The sequence below is a fragment of the Colobus angolensis genome, unplaced genomic scaffold (genome assembly GCF_000951035.1).
Source record: "Colobus angolensis palliatus isolate OR3802 unplaced genomic scaffold, Cang.pa_1.0 Scaffold449, whole genome shotgun sequence".
NCBI classification, from domain to species: Eukaryota; Metazoa; Chordata; class Mammalia; order Primates; family Cercopithecidae; genus Colobus; species Colobus angolensis.
In genome coordinates, this window is record NW_012117921.1 from 1,105,240 (window position 1) to 1,119,319 (window position 14,080).

At 52.1% G+C, this 14,080-nt stretch overlaps 1 protein-coding gene across 1 annotated transcript in view; it reads right to left on the reverse strand.

The window, feature by feature from the left end:
• NFASC (neurofascin) overlaps window positions 1–14,080 on the reverse strand; it is a 199,198-nt gene that overhangs the window by 26,179 nt on the left and 158,939 nt on the right. Inside the window, exons 18-26 of the mRNA XM_011957760.1 lie at window positions 13,478–13,579; window positions 12,987–13,184; window positions 12,106–12,176; window positions 10,525–10,747; window positions 8,404–8,519; window positions 6,382–6,586; window positions 4,961–5,083; window positions 3,690–3,863; window positions 1,240–1,254 (exon numbers count right to left, since the gene is read on the reverse strand). Of these exons, the coding sequence (XP_011813150.1) occupies window positions 1,240–1,254; window positions 3,690–3,863; window positions 4,961–5,083; window positions 6,382–6,586; window positions 8,404–8,519; window positions 10,525–10,747; window positions 12,106–12,176; window positions 12,987–13,184; window positions 13,478–13,579 (1,227 nt within the window). The remainder of the gene's footprint in view (window positions 1–1,239; window positions 1,255–3,689; window positions 3,864–4,960; window positions 5,084–6,381; window positions 6,587–8,403; window positions 8,520–10,524; window positions 10,748–12,105; window positions 12,177–12,986; window positions 13,185–13,477; window positions 13,580–14,080) is intronic.

Consider the following 14,080-nt stretch of genomic DNA (forward strand, 5'->3'; position numbering starts at 1 on the left):
GGTGTTCAGACTTTGTGGGGAGGCATTGGGGTGGTGGTGATTGTGAGGACTGAAGGAGAGAGGGAAGGATGATGTCAGCTCACCATCCACAGATCTGACCACAAAACATACACAAACTGAAGGAAGCAGGTGTGCAACAGAAATCGAATCAACACAGGATGGGGGTGCGGATGAATAAGCAAAGGCAAGGAGGAAATCGAATTGGGCAAGGTGGCATCCCCTTCATAAGCCAACCCTCAGATTCCTGGCCCGGTCCTCAGTTCTCCCTCCACTGCCTGGCATGTAAGGAGGCTCTGGTGAGCGCTTGCTCGTAGCCTTTGCTCTGCCAGGGTGAATCCTGTTCTCATTTCCCATCTATGTAATTCAGGCTCAGAGGAGGGCCTGGAAAGGAACCCTGGGGTCCCCTGCCTCGTTTCTCCAGCCTGGGGACTGGCCTCCTGTGATGAAGAGCCCTTTGATGGCCCTCAAACCCACGACATGAGGACTAGAGAGGAGTAACTTGATCAGCAGGTCCTAAGCCCAGAGCTGCCCAGAACCTCAGTCCACTGTAGATCTACCTCCCACACCCCGAGAGTGGAGACTGTTCTTAATGCTAAAGACTTGGAAACACTGGGTTTCTGAAGGGTGAGGAGATAACCAGCCCACGGTGCCTGCTGAGACTCCAGGAACTGGAGCACCTGGCCCTATCCATGGACATGCTTGCTTGTTCTCACTGAGCAGAGCCCGTGGTGGCTGGCAGAGCCGGTGCCGGGCCCCCATGCAGCATGCAAAGCCGGCATGCACACCGCGCTCACCCTTTCAGGAGACGGCAGCCCCACCAGGAGCCAGCTGTCCCTGCTCCTGCTGCAGCGCGCCTTCTGGAGCCACAGCTGGGGACACTGCTCTGAGCTTTCAAGTCCAGGCAAGGGCTCAGGTGGTTAACGGGAAGTAATCTACTCAGTGTCAGAATCAAACTGCAGCTCCAGAGAGCAGGTCAGGGCCGGTGTGTGGGGGACCCCTGCTGAGCCATTCTCTTTCTCAGCAGGGGGCAAATAGTTTGGGAAGCGGGGAAAGTGGGCTTGCTCTCCTCTGGTCCCACCCTCCACACACATCCCTCGTGACAATCTGGCTTCCCAACCACTGAAAGGGTAAGTCTGGAGCATGCTTTCAGCCTGAGCCTCTCCCTCCTTGTCCGCCCTGGCTGGGCTCCGCCTGCATTGCCCCATGCCATGCCCATTACCTCCGATGCTGGTACGGTACCTGCAGTTGGAGTAGCTTCAGAACACAGCGCCCAAGATGGCCAGACAGAGGGAGAAAGGATGGAAAAGGGAAGAGAAAACAGCACAAGTGAAACCACAGGACAAGCAAGCAGAGAAGGTTCCAGCCCAAACCTTATGCAGACGGCGTGGCCAGGTGCTGGCTGCTGACCTGAGGATGCCAACTGGCATTCAGGGTTCACGGTCAACTCCACCTGAGTCAGGCATGTTCCTACAGAAACCTTTCCACTTGGGCCTTGGAGACCTTTCTAACACACTGTTTCTACCTCGACTCAAGGACTGGACATCTAAGAGGTGGCTGCAGAGACAGTCCACTCAGAGGATTATGTTCCCAGCTCTGTCCTCAATAGCATGTCCTGCTCTGGCTAGGTTGGCATGACCTTTGAGCAGGCTGGGTGACCCTCCATGACACCAGGGGTTGAGGGGATAAGGAGTAGGTGGTGTGGGAGGATACCAACTCCAGTCAAAAGGATGGTTTCTGTCTTCAGGGGAAGATGCTGAATAGTGGGATGGATACGAGAGAGGGAGCGTGTTCAGCTGCACCCGCTCCACACCATCGCAACTTTGGAAGGCAGGAACTTTGAAGGACGGAGCCTGAAGCCCTTCTCCTGTTATTCCGTCCCTCCAATTCTTCCCTTCCAGTTGGACTTTATGAACTTAGAAACCCAAGTTTGGACTGAGAGCCCTAAGTGAAATTCTTGAATTTTCTGCAAAGCCCTAAGTTAAGAACAAAGCCTCTCTTTGTCCTCTTGTCCCCTGGGGCTGCAGAACATTCTCTGTGGTGGTTACTGGGGCTGGACAATGGGGCCTTATCTGATGTTCTGTATTGGGGCGCACATAGGGAGGGAAGAAGGGGCTCTCTTTATCTATCTACTTGCAGAATTGAGTAATCAAGAAAGTGCATTACAGCCTGGCCTGGCCTTTGGTAACAGACACACATCAGTCACTAACCTAAGTCCCCTTGCCCTAATAAATTTCCCGAGTGCCCAGGGGCTTGGGAGAGTGCAGAAGAGCACAGCGGGAGGGAGAGCTGGTTGTGTGACTCACTCCTGGTTTCTGAGCCCGGAGAGGGATGCAGAGAGGGCTGTCAGCCTTTCTCTGCTTCTGCCTGGCCCCTCTTCTCCTGCCTCAGCGCTGGTGTGCTGGCTAGAGTGGTGGGGCCGGGGAAGGATGTGGGCAGCTTGTGAAGCTGCCTGGGAGCCCGGGGTGATGCAGCAGGCCTGGTAGCCCCAGAGAAGGCAGCACTGATGCTCTCCTGGAATGCAGGTGGGGGTGGCACTCAGGAGACCCCGTCTGGGCCTGGGCCAGGCCGCGGGACCTGACCCTTCTGTGGAAAGCACTAGACATGATGACTTCTCAGATTCCAGGGTGCCCACTCACATCACCTCTTCTCTGTTTTCCCATGAAGACTGAATCCCCCACTCTGCCCAGCCACTGCGCCCCCTCATTTAGACATGCAATTAGATATTCTTATAGATGGCTCCCCCTCTAGATGGTGTGAGCTTCTTATTACCTTTGTATATCCCTTGTGTGTGGCAGTGTCTGGCACCTCACATTGTGGGTGCTCAAGAAATGGCTGTTGAATTAACCGTTGTATCTCTGGAGACACACAGGGGTCCCCAGCCTTTCCCAGGGGGTGAGCCAGTATTGAGGTTTTTGTAGCCTTGTCTCCTCCAGAGGTCCCAGACTGCACATTCTGCCTGACGCCAGCGTGTGTGTGTGGGTGAGCCTGGAGCCCCCTCTAGTGGAGTTCTCAGGCAGGTGCAGCTCTGGTAGGGGATGAAATGCTTCCAGATGACGCCTGGACCCAGGAGATGAAGAACTCATTTGCTCTTTGAGAAGCTGGCTTGGCAAACGGCTGTTTCCTAACTCCTCCTCCTCTCTGCAGCCTGACAACACATCTGATTCAGGCTGCAAGGAGGGACCACATTCTCTGCTCTACTCACGATGCCAGTAAGCAGCGTCATCATGACGGTTTCCCTTACCTCCTTGAACCCATGTGCCTTCGAAGAAAGAAGGTTGTCCCCAGAGCCCTCATGGGGCACTCACAATCATATTCCTGCCTCCCTCAAGAGGTGAACACTCACTGTTCTTTGGAGTTCATTATGCTTTCTCTCATTTCTCAACTCATGCTCTCTTCCTTATTCCTCTACAAGAAGGAAAGATGATAGATGTCAAGTGACTCAGCAAGTCAGGGCAAGTGGGGACCCAGGTGTGATCACAGAGGTCCAAGGACAGCTGAGCTCCAGATCCAACACCAGCACCTACCTACCTCGCACACATAAGATGGGTTCTCACCTACCAAGGGCTTGAGGACTTGCAAGTCTTATCTCCTCTCCATCCCAGGCAGCCAGCTACAGACCTCAGTGTGTTTCTCTAGGCCTCTGAATTAGCCAGGACCTTTTACCCCAGGGGCTGCTGCCATGCACCTACCTTCATTCGGGGGTGCTGGTGACTCCTCCGTGACGGCTTCCCCAGAGCCCACCTGCGTCCTGGCGCTGAGGGTAAAGCGGTAGCGTGACACGGGGTCCGTTCTTTGCACCGTGAACTTGGTCTGATTGGGAGAGAAGTTTTCCACTATCTGCTTTCCTACTTTGGTCCCGTTAACTGGGGAGACAGAGGTAAGTGGAATTAAACTTCAGCAACGTTTATTGATGGGTTATATAATCTGCAAGCTGGAGGGAGAACACCTTCCTGACTTTGCTGGAAAGGGAAATGATAGCACCTGCCTGGTGATCTTAAAGGCTTGGTTCAAAGGCAGAGCGCTGGGCAAGAACTCCCTCTGGGCTCTTTGATTACACCCAGGGTTAATCCTTCTTCACTGATCCTGTTGTCTCTAGCTCACTGAAGAGTTATGTGGCTGATTCAGAAAGATTCCGTTTATATTCTTAAGCCCTTTCAACAAGGACAAAACTCTTCACTTTCTTTCTTCCTTTCAAACAGAACTAGGGCAACGCCACTAGGCCTTTTGATTTTTAATGCCTCCTTTGTAAAATGCCTATTCAATGGACCTCAAAGGGTGAAAGGGTCTGGTCCAGAGATCAATGCCGAACAGCATACAAGCACACAGTTGGCTATTAAAATTGCTAACAACACATCATTTGGCTCTTTGAGTTTCCCAACGAGGTATGTTACCTACTTTTGAAGGCCTAAAGTGTTTCAAATGTAATGGTACTCCTGTCCCTGCATGGTGATGCTGGGCTCTTGAGGTGGGGTCTTTCCAACCCAGGCTCCCGATTCGGGTCACCCCACAGTCACCAGGCAGCTCTACATGCAGCTGCCTTATCATAAATGACACCTTGTCAAGGGGTGTCCTGACTGTCTGTGGACTCCTGTGAGTATACTGTCTACCCCATCAGGTGGAAGCTTCAGAGGCTGAGGAACTCTCTCTCCTAGACTCTGTACGTGTTGGAGACTACAAAAGATCCCTAAAGGCCATGGCTGTCTCCCTCATTAGACTGGAGTTCCCTTTGTCTCATCAGTGAGACTAGAAGCTCCCTGTAGGCAGAACTATGCAAGGAGAGCAGGGATTGAGTCCCACCTGCCTCCCTTAATCCTATTGGGAACTGTTTCGTTGGTCCCTCCATCCCTCCACAATGCCATCTGCACCCACAGGCTTTCTACCTTGAGTACTTAGGAAAAGTGGTGAGAATGGGATTTCTGGTTCCCAGATTATCTAAGAGAAAGGGAAGGGCAGAACGTACAGGCCACGTATTTGAGAGTGTATCCAATCATGATCCCATTTGGATGCTCTGGATGATCCCATTCCAGGTTGATTGTCTCCAGGTTGGGCTGCCGGACTCGGAAACGCCTGGGGGCACTGGGTACTTGGGGAAGGAGGAGAGAGCAGGGGAGATGAGGGGGAGGGGGCAGGGAGGATGAGGAAAACACAAAAAAAACAAAGCACAAGTATGAAGGCATTGACCTCTGGACAACCCCTATGCTGGACACTGCTAAACTGAAGCCAGGGAGAACCATGAGACGACCGGAGCCCATTGCCCCATCCAGGATGCCATTTCTTCCAGGTCTGAAGACAAACATAGCTCAGACTCTGCTTTTTAAGAGAGGAAGAAGTAAATCAGGTTTTCTTCTAGCAACCACCCTGGATTAAGCACACATTAGGCTCTGATTCTGCAAAGACACCTCTAAATTGGGCAGAACCATTCCTGGGTAGAGAACCACTTACAGCTGTTTTGTACAGAGGCTGACTTCCCTATCCTCAGACAAGGATTCTCATCACTGGGTCCAGGCAGCAGGCCCAGGCTTCTGAGCTGAGAATGTTGGGTTCAGGGTTAAGGAGACAGAAACCCAGGGTGGAACATCCAGAAGAGGTGGGAGGGCAGGAGTGTTAGGGAGAGGCCAACGATGAAAACCAAACCAAGGCAAGGGAAAGACAAGGATAAAGAGAACGAGAGGGAAGAACAGAGGACAGGAGGAAGAGAAGAGGAAAAATGGGGAAAATAACAATTAAAGAGGGAGGGAGGAGAAACGGAGGAGGACGAAACAGATGCAAAGCAGATAAAAGAAGACAGGCAAGAACAGGGAAATGAACCAGGAACTTTGCAGTCATCTCTTAATTCATGAACTTGAATTTATGTGAAACACAAAACAGGGGTTTTGACCCCAGGGCCTTGTGAAACCATGGGCCTGCAGAAGGCGGGGCTACACTTGGGTATCCCTCTGCAGAGCCACCGCACACACAGACTATCTCAGTGACAGCTTCTTGAGAACATGTGGGGAGAACCGTGAAGGCCTTGGGTGCTGGCAAACAAATCAGATGGCTCCTGGCAGTCAGGATGGACGGCTGCTTTCTGCCTCGGAAGGTGGTGGGGCGGCCCAGGCACCCGCCGTGCCCTCGGGGATCAGTCTGCATAGCCCGTCTGGAATTATGTCAGCAGACCTCACAGGTCTTCTCTTGAGATACAACCTCCTGGCAGGGCAGGTCACCTTGGTGGTGGTGCTCTGGGAATGGTGGTAGAGGCTCAGCTTGCAGGTCATCTGCTCCTGGAGGCCTCGAAGAAGTCGCCTTGTGCCATCCATGCCGAGCCACGCTGGAGTTTCTCCAGGCCTGAGGTGTGTGCCCCCTTCTCCTGCCCCACCCTGAAGAGCTGCAGGCCAGACCTACCTCCTTCCGGGGTGGTGAACTCCTTGGTCTCACTGCGAGGCCCATCACCTCTCCCATTGACCACAACCATCTCCAGCTTGTAGTTACTGTAGGGGAAGAGGCGGGACACCACGCCACGGAGGCGGTCACCAGGGAAGCTGGCTTGCTGTCTCTTCTGAGACACCCACAGGTTCTTCAGCAAGCTGCTCTCCCTCCAGTAGTAGGCCTTCGGGACAGAGGCAGGCTGGTGAGGGGTCAGGCAGGCAGGGCTGGGTTAGTTGTTAGTGGTGGTGGTAGTGACCGGTCTTTCCTTTGCTTGCTACAGCCTCCAAGTCCCAAATGACCTCATCAGTCCTATCCAGGCTGAGGAAGCAGCCTTTTAATCCCCACTCATCAGCCACTCACGAACATGAATTTATATTAAACAAGAAATAAGGGTTTTGGTTCCAATTATTTTCTGATCCATGCCACGTCTTTGGGGAAAGAGCAAGTTGGCCAAACTTACATCTGAGCTGCTCCATCATGAGACTGATTTCCAAGGTGGGTACCAGGTTGCTCAGGGAGTCCGTGCCAGAACCAAAAATAGTGAGCCAAGGGTCCAGGCATGGAAAGCTCCACTCTGTGCTCAAAGACCACATCACCTTGAATTGGATTAGTATGGTTTAGATTGACGGCAGGCAGCAGTTGAAAGGTAACAAGTTACCCCCAGAAGTCTGAATATGAGAAAGGGTTGATTTAATCCTTTGAAGTAAAATGATTTCTTTTCATATTGTTGAAAGACCTTTAGGGATGAGACAGTCACATGTCCGAGTCAGTGGGATGCCAGGCTGCATGGTAGCAGAGCTTGGATGGGAAGGGACAGCTATGGAAGATGGTAGTGTTGGAGGGGACGGTGGAATGAGTTTGGGCAACATGAGGTCTTTAATTAGCAGTGGGTAAGAAGCCATAGGTCAGGTGGCCACACCAGTGTCTCCCAGGCTGCCCGCGGCAAGGTAGGAAGGAGTCCAGACTTAGAGGGGGACCCATGGGGAGCTTTAGCCAGAAAAATCTCTAAGCAAGTAGGTTAAGGGTGCAAGTCAACTGTGGGGAAGAGCTCATTCAAGTGTACACATCACATTGCCTTCTTTCCCCTACTGGCCAAATTCATTTCCCGGGAAGAGACTAGCCTCTCTTGCTCTGCCTCCAACTGTCCATCAGCCAACTCTTGATGACCTCTGAGGCCACAGAACCTGCATTAATCACAGTTACTGCCTCCCTCCCTCACTTTCCAGCCAACTTTTAATTAGTGCTACGCAGAAGGGAGCGCTGTGTATACCCTGAGTGCTCTCTCTCTTCTTCCCATCCGAGCTCACCCTTTTGAAGAGGATGGATGATTGAGCAGAAACTGCTCTCAGGCAGGGAGGACCCAAGAGAAGCCAAGGGCCTTGAAATTCCGTATACTAGGTTATCTGGAGTTGGCTGCGACAACAGGGAGGGCATTTGCACGCTTTCAGTGGCTTTGCCTGTTAGTTGTGGCTTAGGAGATAAGGAGCCCAGTAGGGGCCATTGGGAGAGGGGAGGGTTGTAGCTCAGCGGTGCCTCAACACTGCTCTGAAGATACATGTTTGCCCACTCATGCATGTATTCCAAACGCAATGTGCTACGCGACACCAACCCAAACCCACAGCCTTTCACGTGATTCTCTGCTGAGCAGAATCTCTCAGCATATCTGCTGGACACATCTGTGTGTGTGTGTGTATGTGTGTGTATATATATATTATATTATATATATATAATATATAATATACAATTTTTAAAATTTAAATTTAGTGGGTTTTAATTTTAAATCCAGATGTGTGTGTATATAAAATACATCATGTATATAATTTTTTTTTCTGGGTATATTTTTGAACATCTAACTCTAGACATTATCTTCTTAAGTCAACCCTGGATTCAATAAATATCCCTAGGATTTCTTTCAAATATCTTATGCCCCGCATTTGCTACCCCTGGCCCTGGTTAGTGAGCTGGGTGGTTAGGTGAGTCCAGAGCTGGCTTCCTCACTCGGTACTCTCTGAGCTGGCCCTGGACCGTGTCGGAGTAGACGCGGTTCCACTGAAGGCTGATGGCTGTGCTGTTCATGACTCGGACTTTAACTTCAGTGGGCGCAGCCCTGGGATCTGCAATGTGTCGGGACAGAGAGTTGGTTATACAGGCAGGACTCTAGGGTTGCTTCTGACTTTTTCTCTGCTGGCCTCGACCTGCATTCCACTCAACACTGAGCATTCCATGAGAGCAGGGGCCATGTCTCCTCCATCAGACAGTACTTGAAAAGGTGGTGGGGAAGGCTCAGGACAAAAGGGTGGCAGTCCAGGTGGAAGGGACGCTGCCTACATGTTTAGAGGGCAGTCATTTGCCCCCTCCTGTGCTGGGTAGTTTCCATCTGCCCCTTCATTTCATCCTCCACCCTTCCTCACCCTGCTCCGTGTCCTGGGGGGTTGCCCTCGCTGGACCTTATCAGCGGGGCTCCCATGTTCTCAGGCTGCCAGATGGGTTTAACCAATAGCAGGTGCCAAGAGGAGGCCCCAGGGCAGGAGGAGACGAAGGGTGGGTACCAATTCCCCTGGGTTCCTCTTTGCTGGGCTACAGGTTGACAGCCTTGTACTCTTCTACCTAAGGCCATGGCTCCTGAGGGTGGTCCTTGCAGGCTGTGGACTCATTTATCCCCGTCCATGGAGGCTCAGAGTGGTATAATGGCTTCCTACTGCTGCCAGCCTTTAAGGTGGATCACATATCTTGCCGTTTTCCCTCTAAGTCTGTCCACACGTGATAAATAGTACCTTCTGAGAGTGCATCTGTTTCCTGGCAGGAAACATTACCCACAGGTTGAAGATGCTCTAATCTAGTTCAGGAAGTGATTCTGACCCTGCGACTACCTGGAAAGGGAAGCCCTCTCCCTCCCCTGTGACTGATTCTTGTCCCTGTTTTCTCCACTCTGCTGCAAAAGCAGCTCTGCCTCATCCCCTCTAATCCATCAGAGCATGGGCCGCAGGGTAGAAGCATACAATGGAAACTGTGGGCTGGTCCATGAAATCCATGACCAGATGCCACCCTTTCTGCACTTACCATCCAGTAGTACCACTGGGCTCCTGTCTGAAGTGCCCGCCACCATGGAGGTGAGGAGTGGGATGGACAGAGGACCTGCTGACCTTCTTTGCTTATCTCCCTTGTGAGTCCAATCCATAATCACTTCTGGGAAAGTGGCGCCCAGGGCCCACCCCTGCCTTCCTCCATCTCACTGTTAGGAACGCCATGGGCCCTACTCTTGACTGCTCCTTCTAAGTTGCCCCCACCCAAGACTGTCCCTCCTCCCTTCCTTCTGCCCACTCCATCCACCTACATGACCTCTTCTTCCATCAGACCCAGACCCAACAGGGCGCAAAGGCCCTCAGCCAGGAGGGGACTCTCTGACATCCTTGCTTTGTTTAGCAGCCTACGGGACTGATGTGCTGGGGACAGCAAGGCCACCACCATCTGGGAAGCCAGGCATATATGTCCATATATATGACCAGAATCTTGTTGTTTTACCAGGGGCCAGCCCCCAAAGACCTTCTCTTTCTGTGCTCAGTTCCCAGGGCTGGGAGCCGCAGCGGGAGCACCAGCAGGGGCTGGTCTGGGGCGCTCCTGTCTGGTGCTGAGGAGGCCTCCCAATCCCTCAAGGCTTCCCTGGGGGAACCTCTGGCCTGCTGCCCTGCTTCCTGTGGAGGTGTCTAATTATAGTTCTTTAGGATGGGCTTGACGTTTTTCTTGGTACTAGCATGGCTTAGCAGTGAGGCAGACTGCCAGGGGATCGGAAGACCTGAGCTCTGTTCTCAAGACCGACGTTGATGACTATGGAACACTGCTGAGGGTTTTCCCTTTTCTGGGCCTCAGTTTTCACATCTGTGAAATGACAGCTCTGGACTGGGTGGTGACATTCAGTAATTCCAACTATGTTCGGATGATGATATTTCCACTCCTGACATGACTGGGTGCCTGTCTGCTCTAGGTCACTACAGGACATTTCTCCTTCCTGGGAACCGGCTGTCTTCCCATGCCCACCCCAGGTTTCTTGGCCTGTCAGCATGGCCTCGTGCGACCTAGCCACAAGGGTCCTGGTTGGGGGATGGGGAGGAGACTACTCACAATCTTCTCCGGAGTAACCGATGACAGATTCTGGCTCAGGGCCCTTCCCGAAGTCATTTTCAGCCTGGACTCGGATCTCATAAGGTACGTAGACTGGGGTCTGCCCCACCACGTAGCGAGAGCCCCACACTGTGACGTTGTTCCAGGCCTCTCGAGTCTCTCTCCGCCTCCACTTGACAATGTAGCGTAGGTTGGGGCCAAAGGCCGAGGTGGCATTCATGGGCTGGGCAGAAGGGACAGACAGGCTGGGGAGGCTGTCGGAGAGGGGCCCAGATCCACCCACAGCTTGCCCTCTCTTGCTGTGCCAGGCGTCCCTTCCAGATATGCCCAACACTGGCCCGCCCCCTTGCAGGGTAGGGGAGACCACATCCCCCACACCAGTGAGTCCCCCAAAAGGCAAAGGTCCTGTGAACCCAGCAGTATGCAGATTTTCTGTGACAAAGGCTTCGCCTGAGACCCAGTTACTCTGACTCTGAGAGTCACCCACATTTGCAGGTGCAAAGGTTTTATTTTCAACAAAACTCCGTCCTGTGACAGGAGCAACAATAAATCAAAATATAGACAATAAGGTAAACTTCTCCAAAGTCAGAAGAAGTGAGTTGTGATTAACCACAGCATGACTCCTGCTAATGAACTCAAAATTCCAGAATGGATTTTAGTTCTACCACATTTGTGTGTGTCTGTCCTGTCCTTCCCAAGAGGTCAGAGTTCTTTAAGCGTGAGTGTGATTCTGCTCTTTATTTTCTAAGAGCCTGTCCCAGGAGTCAGTCCCCTGGGAGCCTGCTATACAGAGCCATAGACCAGGGTCCTGAATCTGGGCTCAGTCCAGCTGCTGTTGCCCTGTTTGGCCGAGGCTGCCATGGGAGCAGCCTTCAGAAAGACAGGGAAGGTCATGATCCCAAACACTGCATCTCCCTGTTCCCATTACTCGTGGCAGAAGCTCAGAAATGTTAATATTTCGGTGGCTGTGTTTGCCTTCTCAGACTGGGAAGTGGTTTGGGAAAAAAGTCGCTTTGAGACCACATACGCCAATTTCGGTTTGGAAAATGTAGTCAGTGAGCCAGCATAAAGATGGGATTTTATAAGACCTGAGGAAGGCTTTGGAATGACCTACTCCATTCTTTGACCAAAAGAAAGCCTGTACTGGACACATCTCAGATGTTGGTCTCTCCCCAGCTCCCACAAATCTCCAGTGAAAGAGCCCTAGAACACACCAAAACTTGGTTTGGTGTTGTGCTTAGATGTTTTCTGAAGTCTAACCCCAGTCCCTCCTCCTCCAAGAGAAGTCCGCTTGATTTTGCTGTATCCTCTATGCGTTTTGCTAGACTGGCAGTCCGTGGACCCTACTCCCCTCTGCTCTTGTCTCCTCTCTGAAATCTTATGCTTAGACATTTGTCCTGTTTGGTTTCTGGATGCCCAACTCAGAGAGGAACTTGGTTTCTCAAAGAAGAATGGCTACCAAGACCAGCCAGAGAGTCTGAACCGCATCGTGGCCTCGTAGTGTCGGTGCGTCAAGGCAGAGGGGCTCCTGGTGCCTGCGGCAAGGGGAGCTGCTCCATCGGGGCTGGGAGGGCCTCTTACCGTCCACGTGATCTCCATGTTGTTCTTTCTGGTCCCCTCTCCCTTCACGTCACCAGGATTGGACTCGGGGGCTGGAACCCAAACGGACACAGGTTCAAGTCCAATTTGTGCCTTACCAGGGCAAGGTAAGGAACCTTCCTCCGTCCCACCAGATGGGTCTGTTCTACGCTCCGAGTTTCTTCAGCATCTATGTATATGCTGGGTCTGGTGTGTAAATGAACTTACTCTGTGCATCCTGATGTGCCTTCTGAGCTGAGATTTAAAATTCCAGAGCAGGGCTAATTTCTTGTGAATTGTAATCCTCTACCAGACAGCATTTATCATAAGGCTTTCCACACTGTGGGTGGTCAGTAAGCCAACTCAATGTGGATTAGCTCCTTTGTGGATTATCCACTAAATGTGTTTCATACCAGACTGGCTTATCCCTGGCATTTAACATTTTTTTGGGGGGCAGCATCTCCACCCTCTATGAGCTGGTGTGATTTCAGAAATCCAAATATTACCCAAGAGTGTTAGGAAAAGAAATCTGATGTAATACCAATTTATATATTTCTCACACTGAATTATGTATTTCTGCTGTACCTCTTTGCCACAGCTCTCCCCTTTAAAGCAGATAATCAAGAATTACTAATAATAAAAATGGAAGTTGGCATTTATCATGTGCTTACTACATGCCAGGCATCATGGAAAGTACCTGAAACACATTCTCAAATGTTCACAACAGCTCTGTGATGTAGGTGTTATTACTCTCTGCTTTACAGATGAGGAGGCTGGGCCTTGGAGAAGTAACCTAAGCTCACACGGCTGGAGATGGGGGGAACTCAGTGTGAGTTTGGGGTGCGGAGTTTCAGAGCCTTCTCTGGCAACCCTGGGGTACTCACGTGCTCCACTGGTTCGGTAGCGCTCGGACGGGAGGCTGGGGTGGCTGCTCCCAACCTCGTTCACGGCAATGACACGGAACTGGTAGTTGACATACGGGGACAGCCGGAGGACGGCTGAGTTAACGCTGCCGGGGTACTTGGAATGGTCATGCCAGACCCCGGGTTGGAACTGGTCTTCTTCAAACTGGACAACGTAGTCTGAGTGGGCAAGGAAAACAGAGCTGTTTCGGGAGCTCAGTTAGGAGTGGTCTTCTTTAAAAGCACTTCCTCCTTGGCTTCCGTTGATCTTTATCATCTCTCTCACACAAAGGCACAGGGAGAATTCTTCCCAAGGCTCAGGAAGAGACACCAAGGCCTCTGTACATTCTGAGGATAGCCCAGGGCACACATCAAGTGAGGTAGAAGTGGGACTGGAAACCAGGAAAGGCCTTCGGTTTAAGGGTGTTACCATCCCTCTTTTCCAGCTTTGGAGCACAGGGCCCCTGAGCTACCTGTGATGGGGCTGTTGTTATCGTCCCCAGGGATCCAGGTCAGCCGCACGCTCCTCTCGGCCAGGTCGGTCAGCTCCAGGTCCCGGGGCCGGTCTGGCCGTCCTGGTGGCAGAAGAAGACACCACGCAGGGCTCCTGAGTTAGAGCGGGTCCACCCTTGTGACGGCCCCAGCCCTGGACAGCTCCCTGATGTGTTTAGGCCTTTGCTACCAGCCAGATCCAACCCCAGCCTGCCCTGAGGGGTGAGCACAGGAACCACTCCCTTCCCACAGGGGCCCAAGGAAAAACAAAGAGGAGACTCCTGAACGCCCAGCCCCCCAAAAAGAATATCAATGGGTGTGGAACAAGGAATAAAGGGGATTATGCAGGGCACAGAGAGAACTGGGACCAATGCCATCCCGTCTCGGTGGATCTTCTGAGAGTGCAAGCATTCAGGAATGCCACCCGTCATCAGACCTACGCTCACAACACTTAGGAAGGCTGATGAGGGAGTGTGGGATTCTGTCCCATTTTCTCACAATAATTGGTCTCTACTCTGTGTGTCAACGCTCTTGAGTAGGGAGACCCCAGGAGAAGGCTTAGCCTGCTGAACAGGGCAGATGGG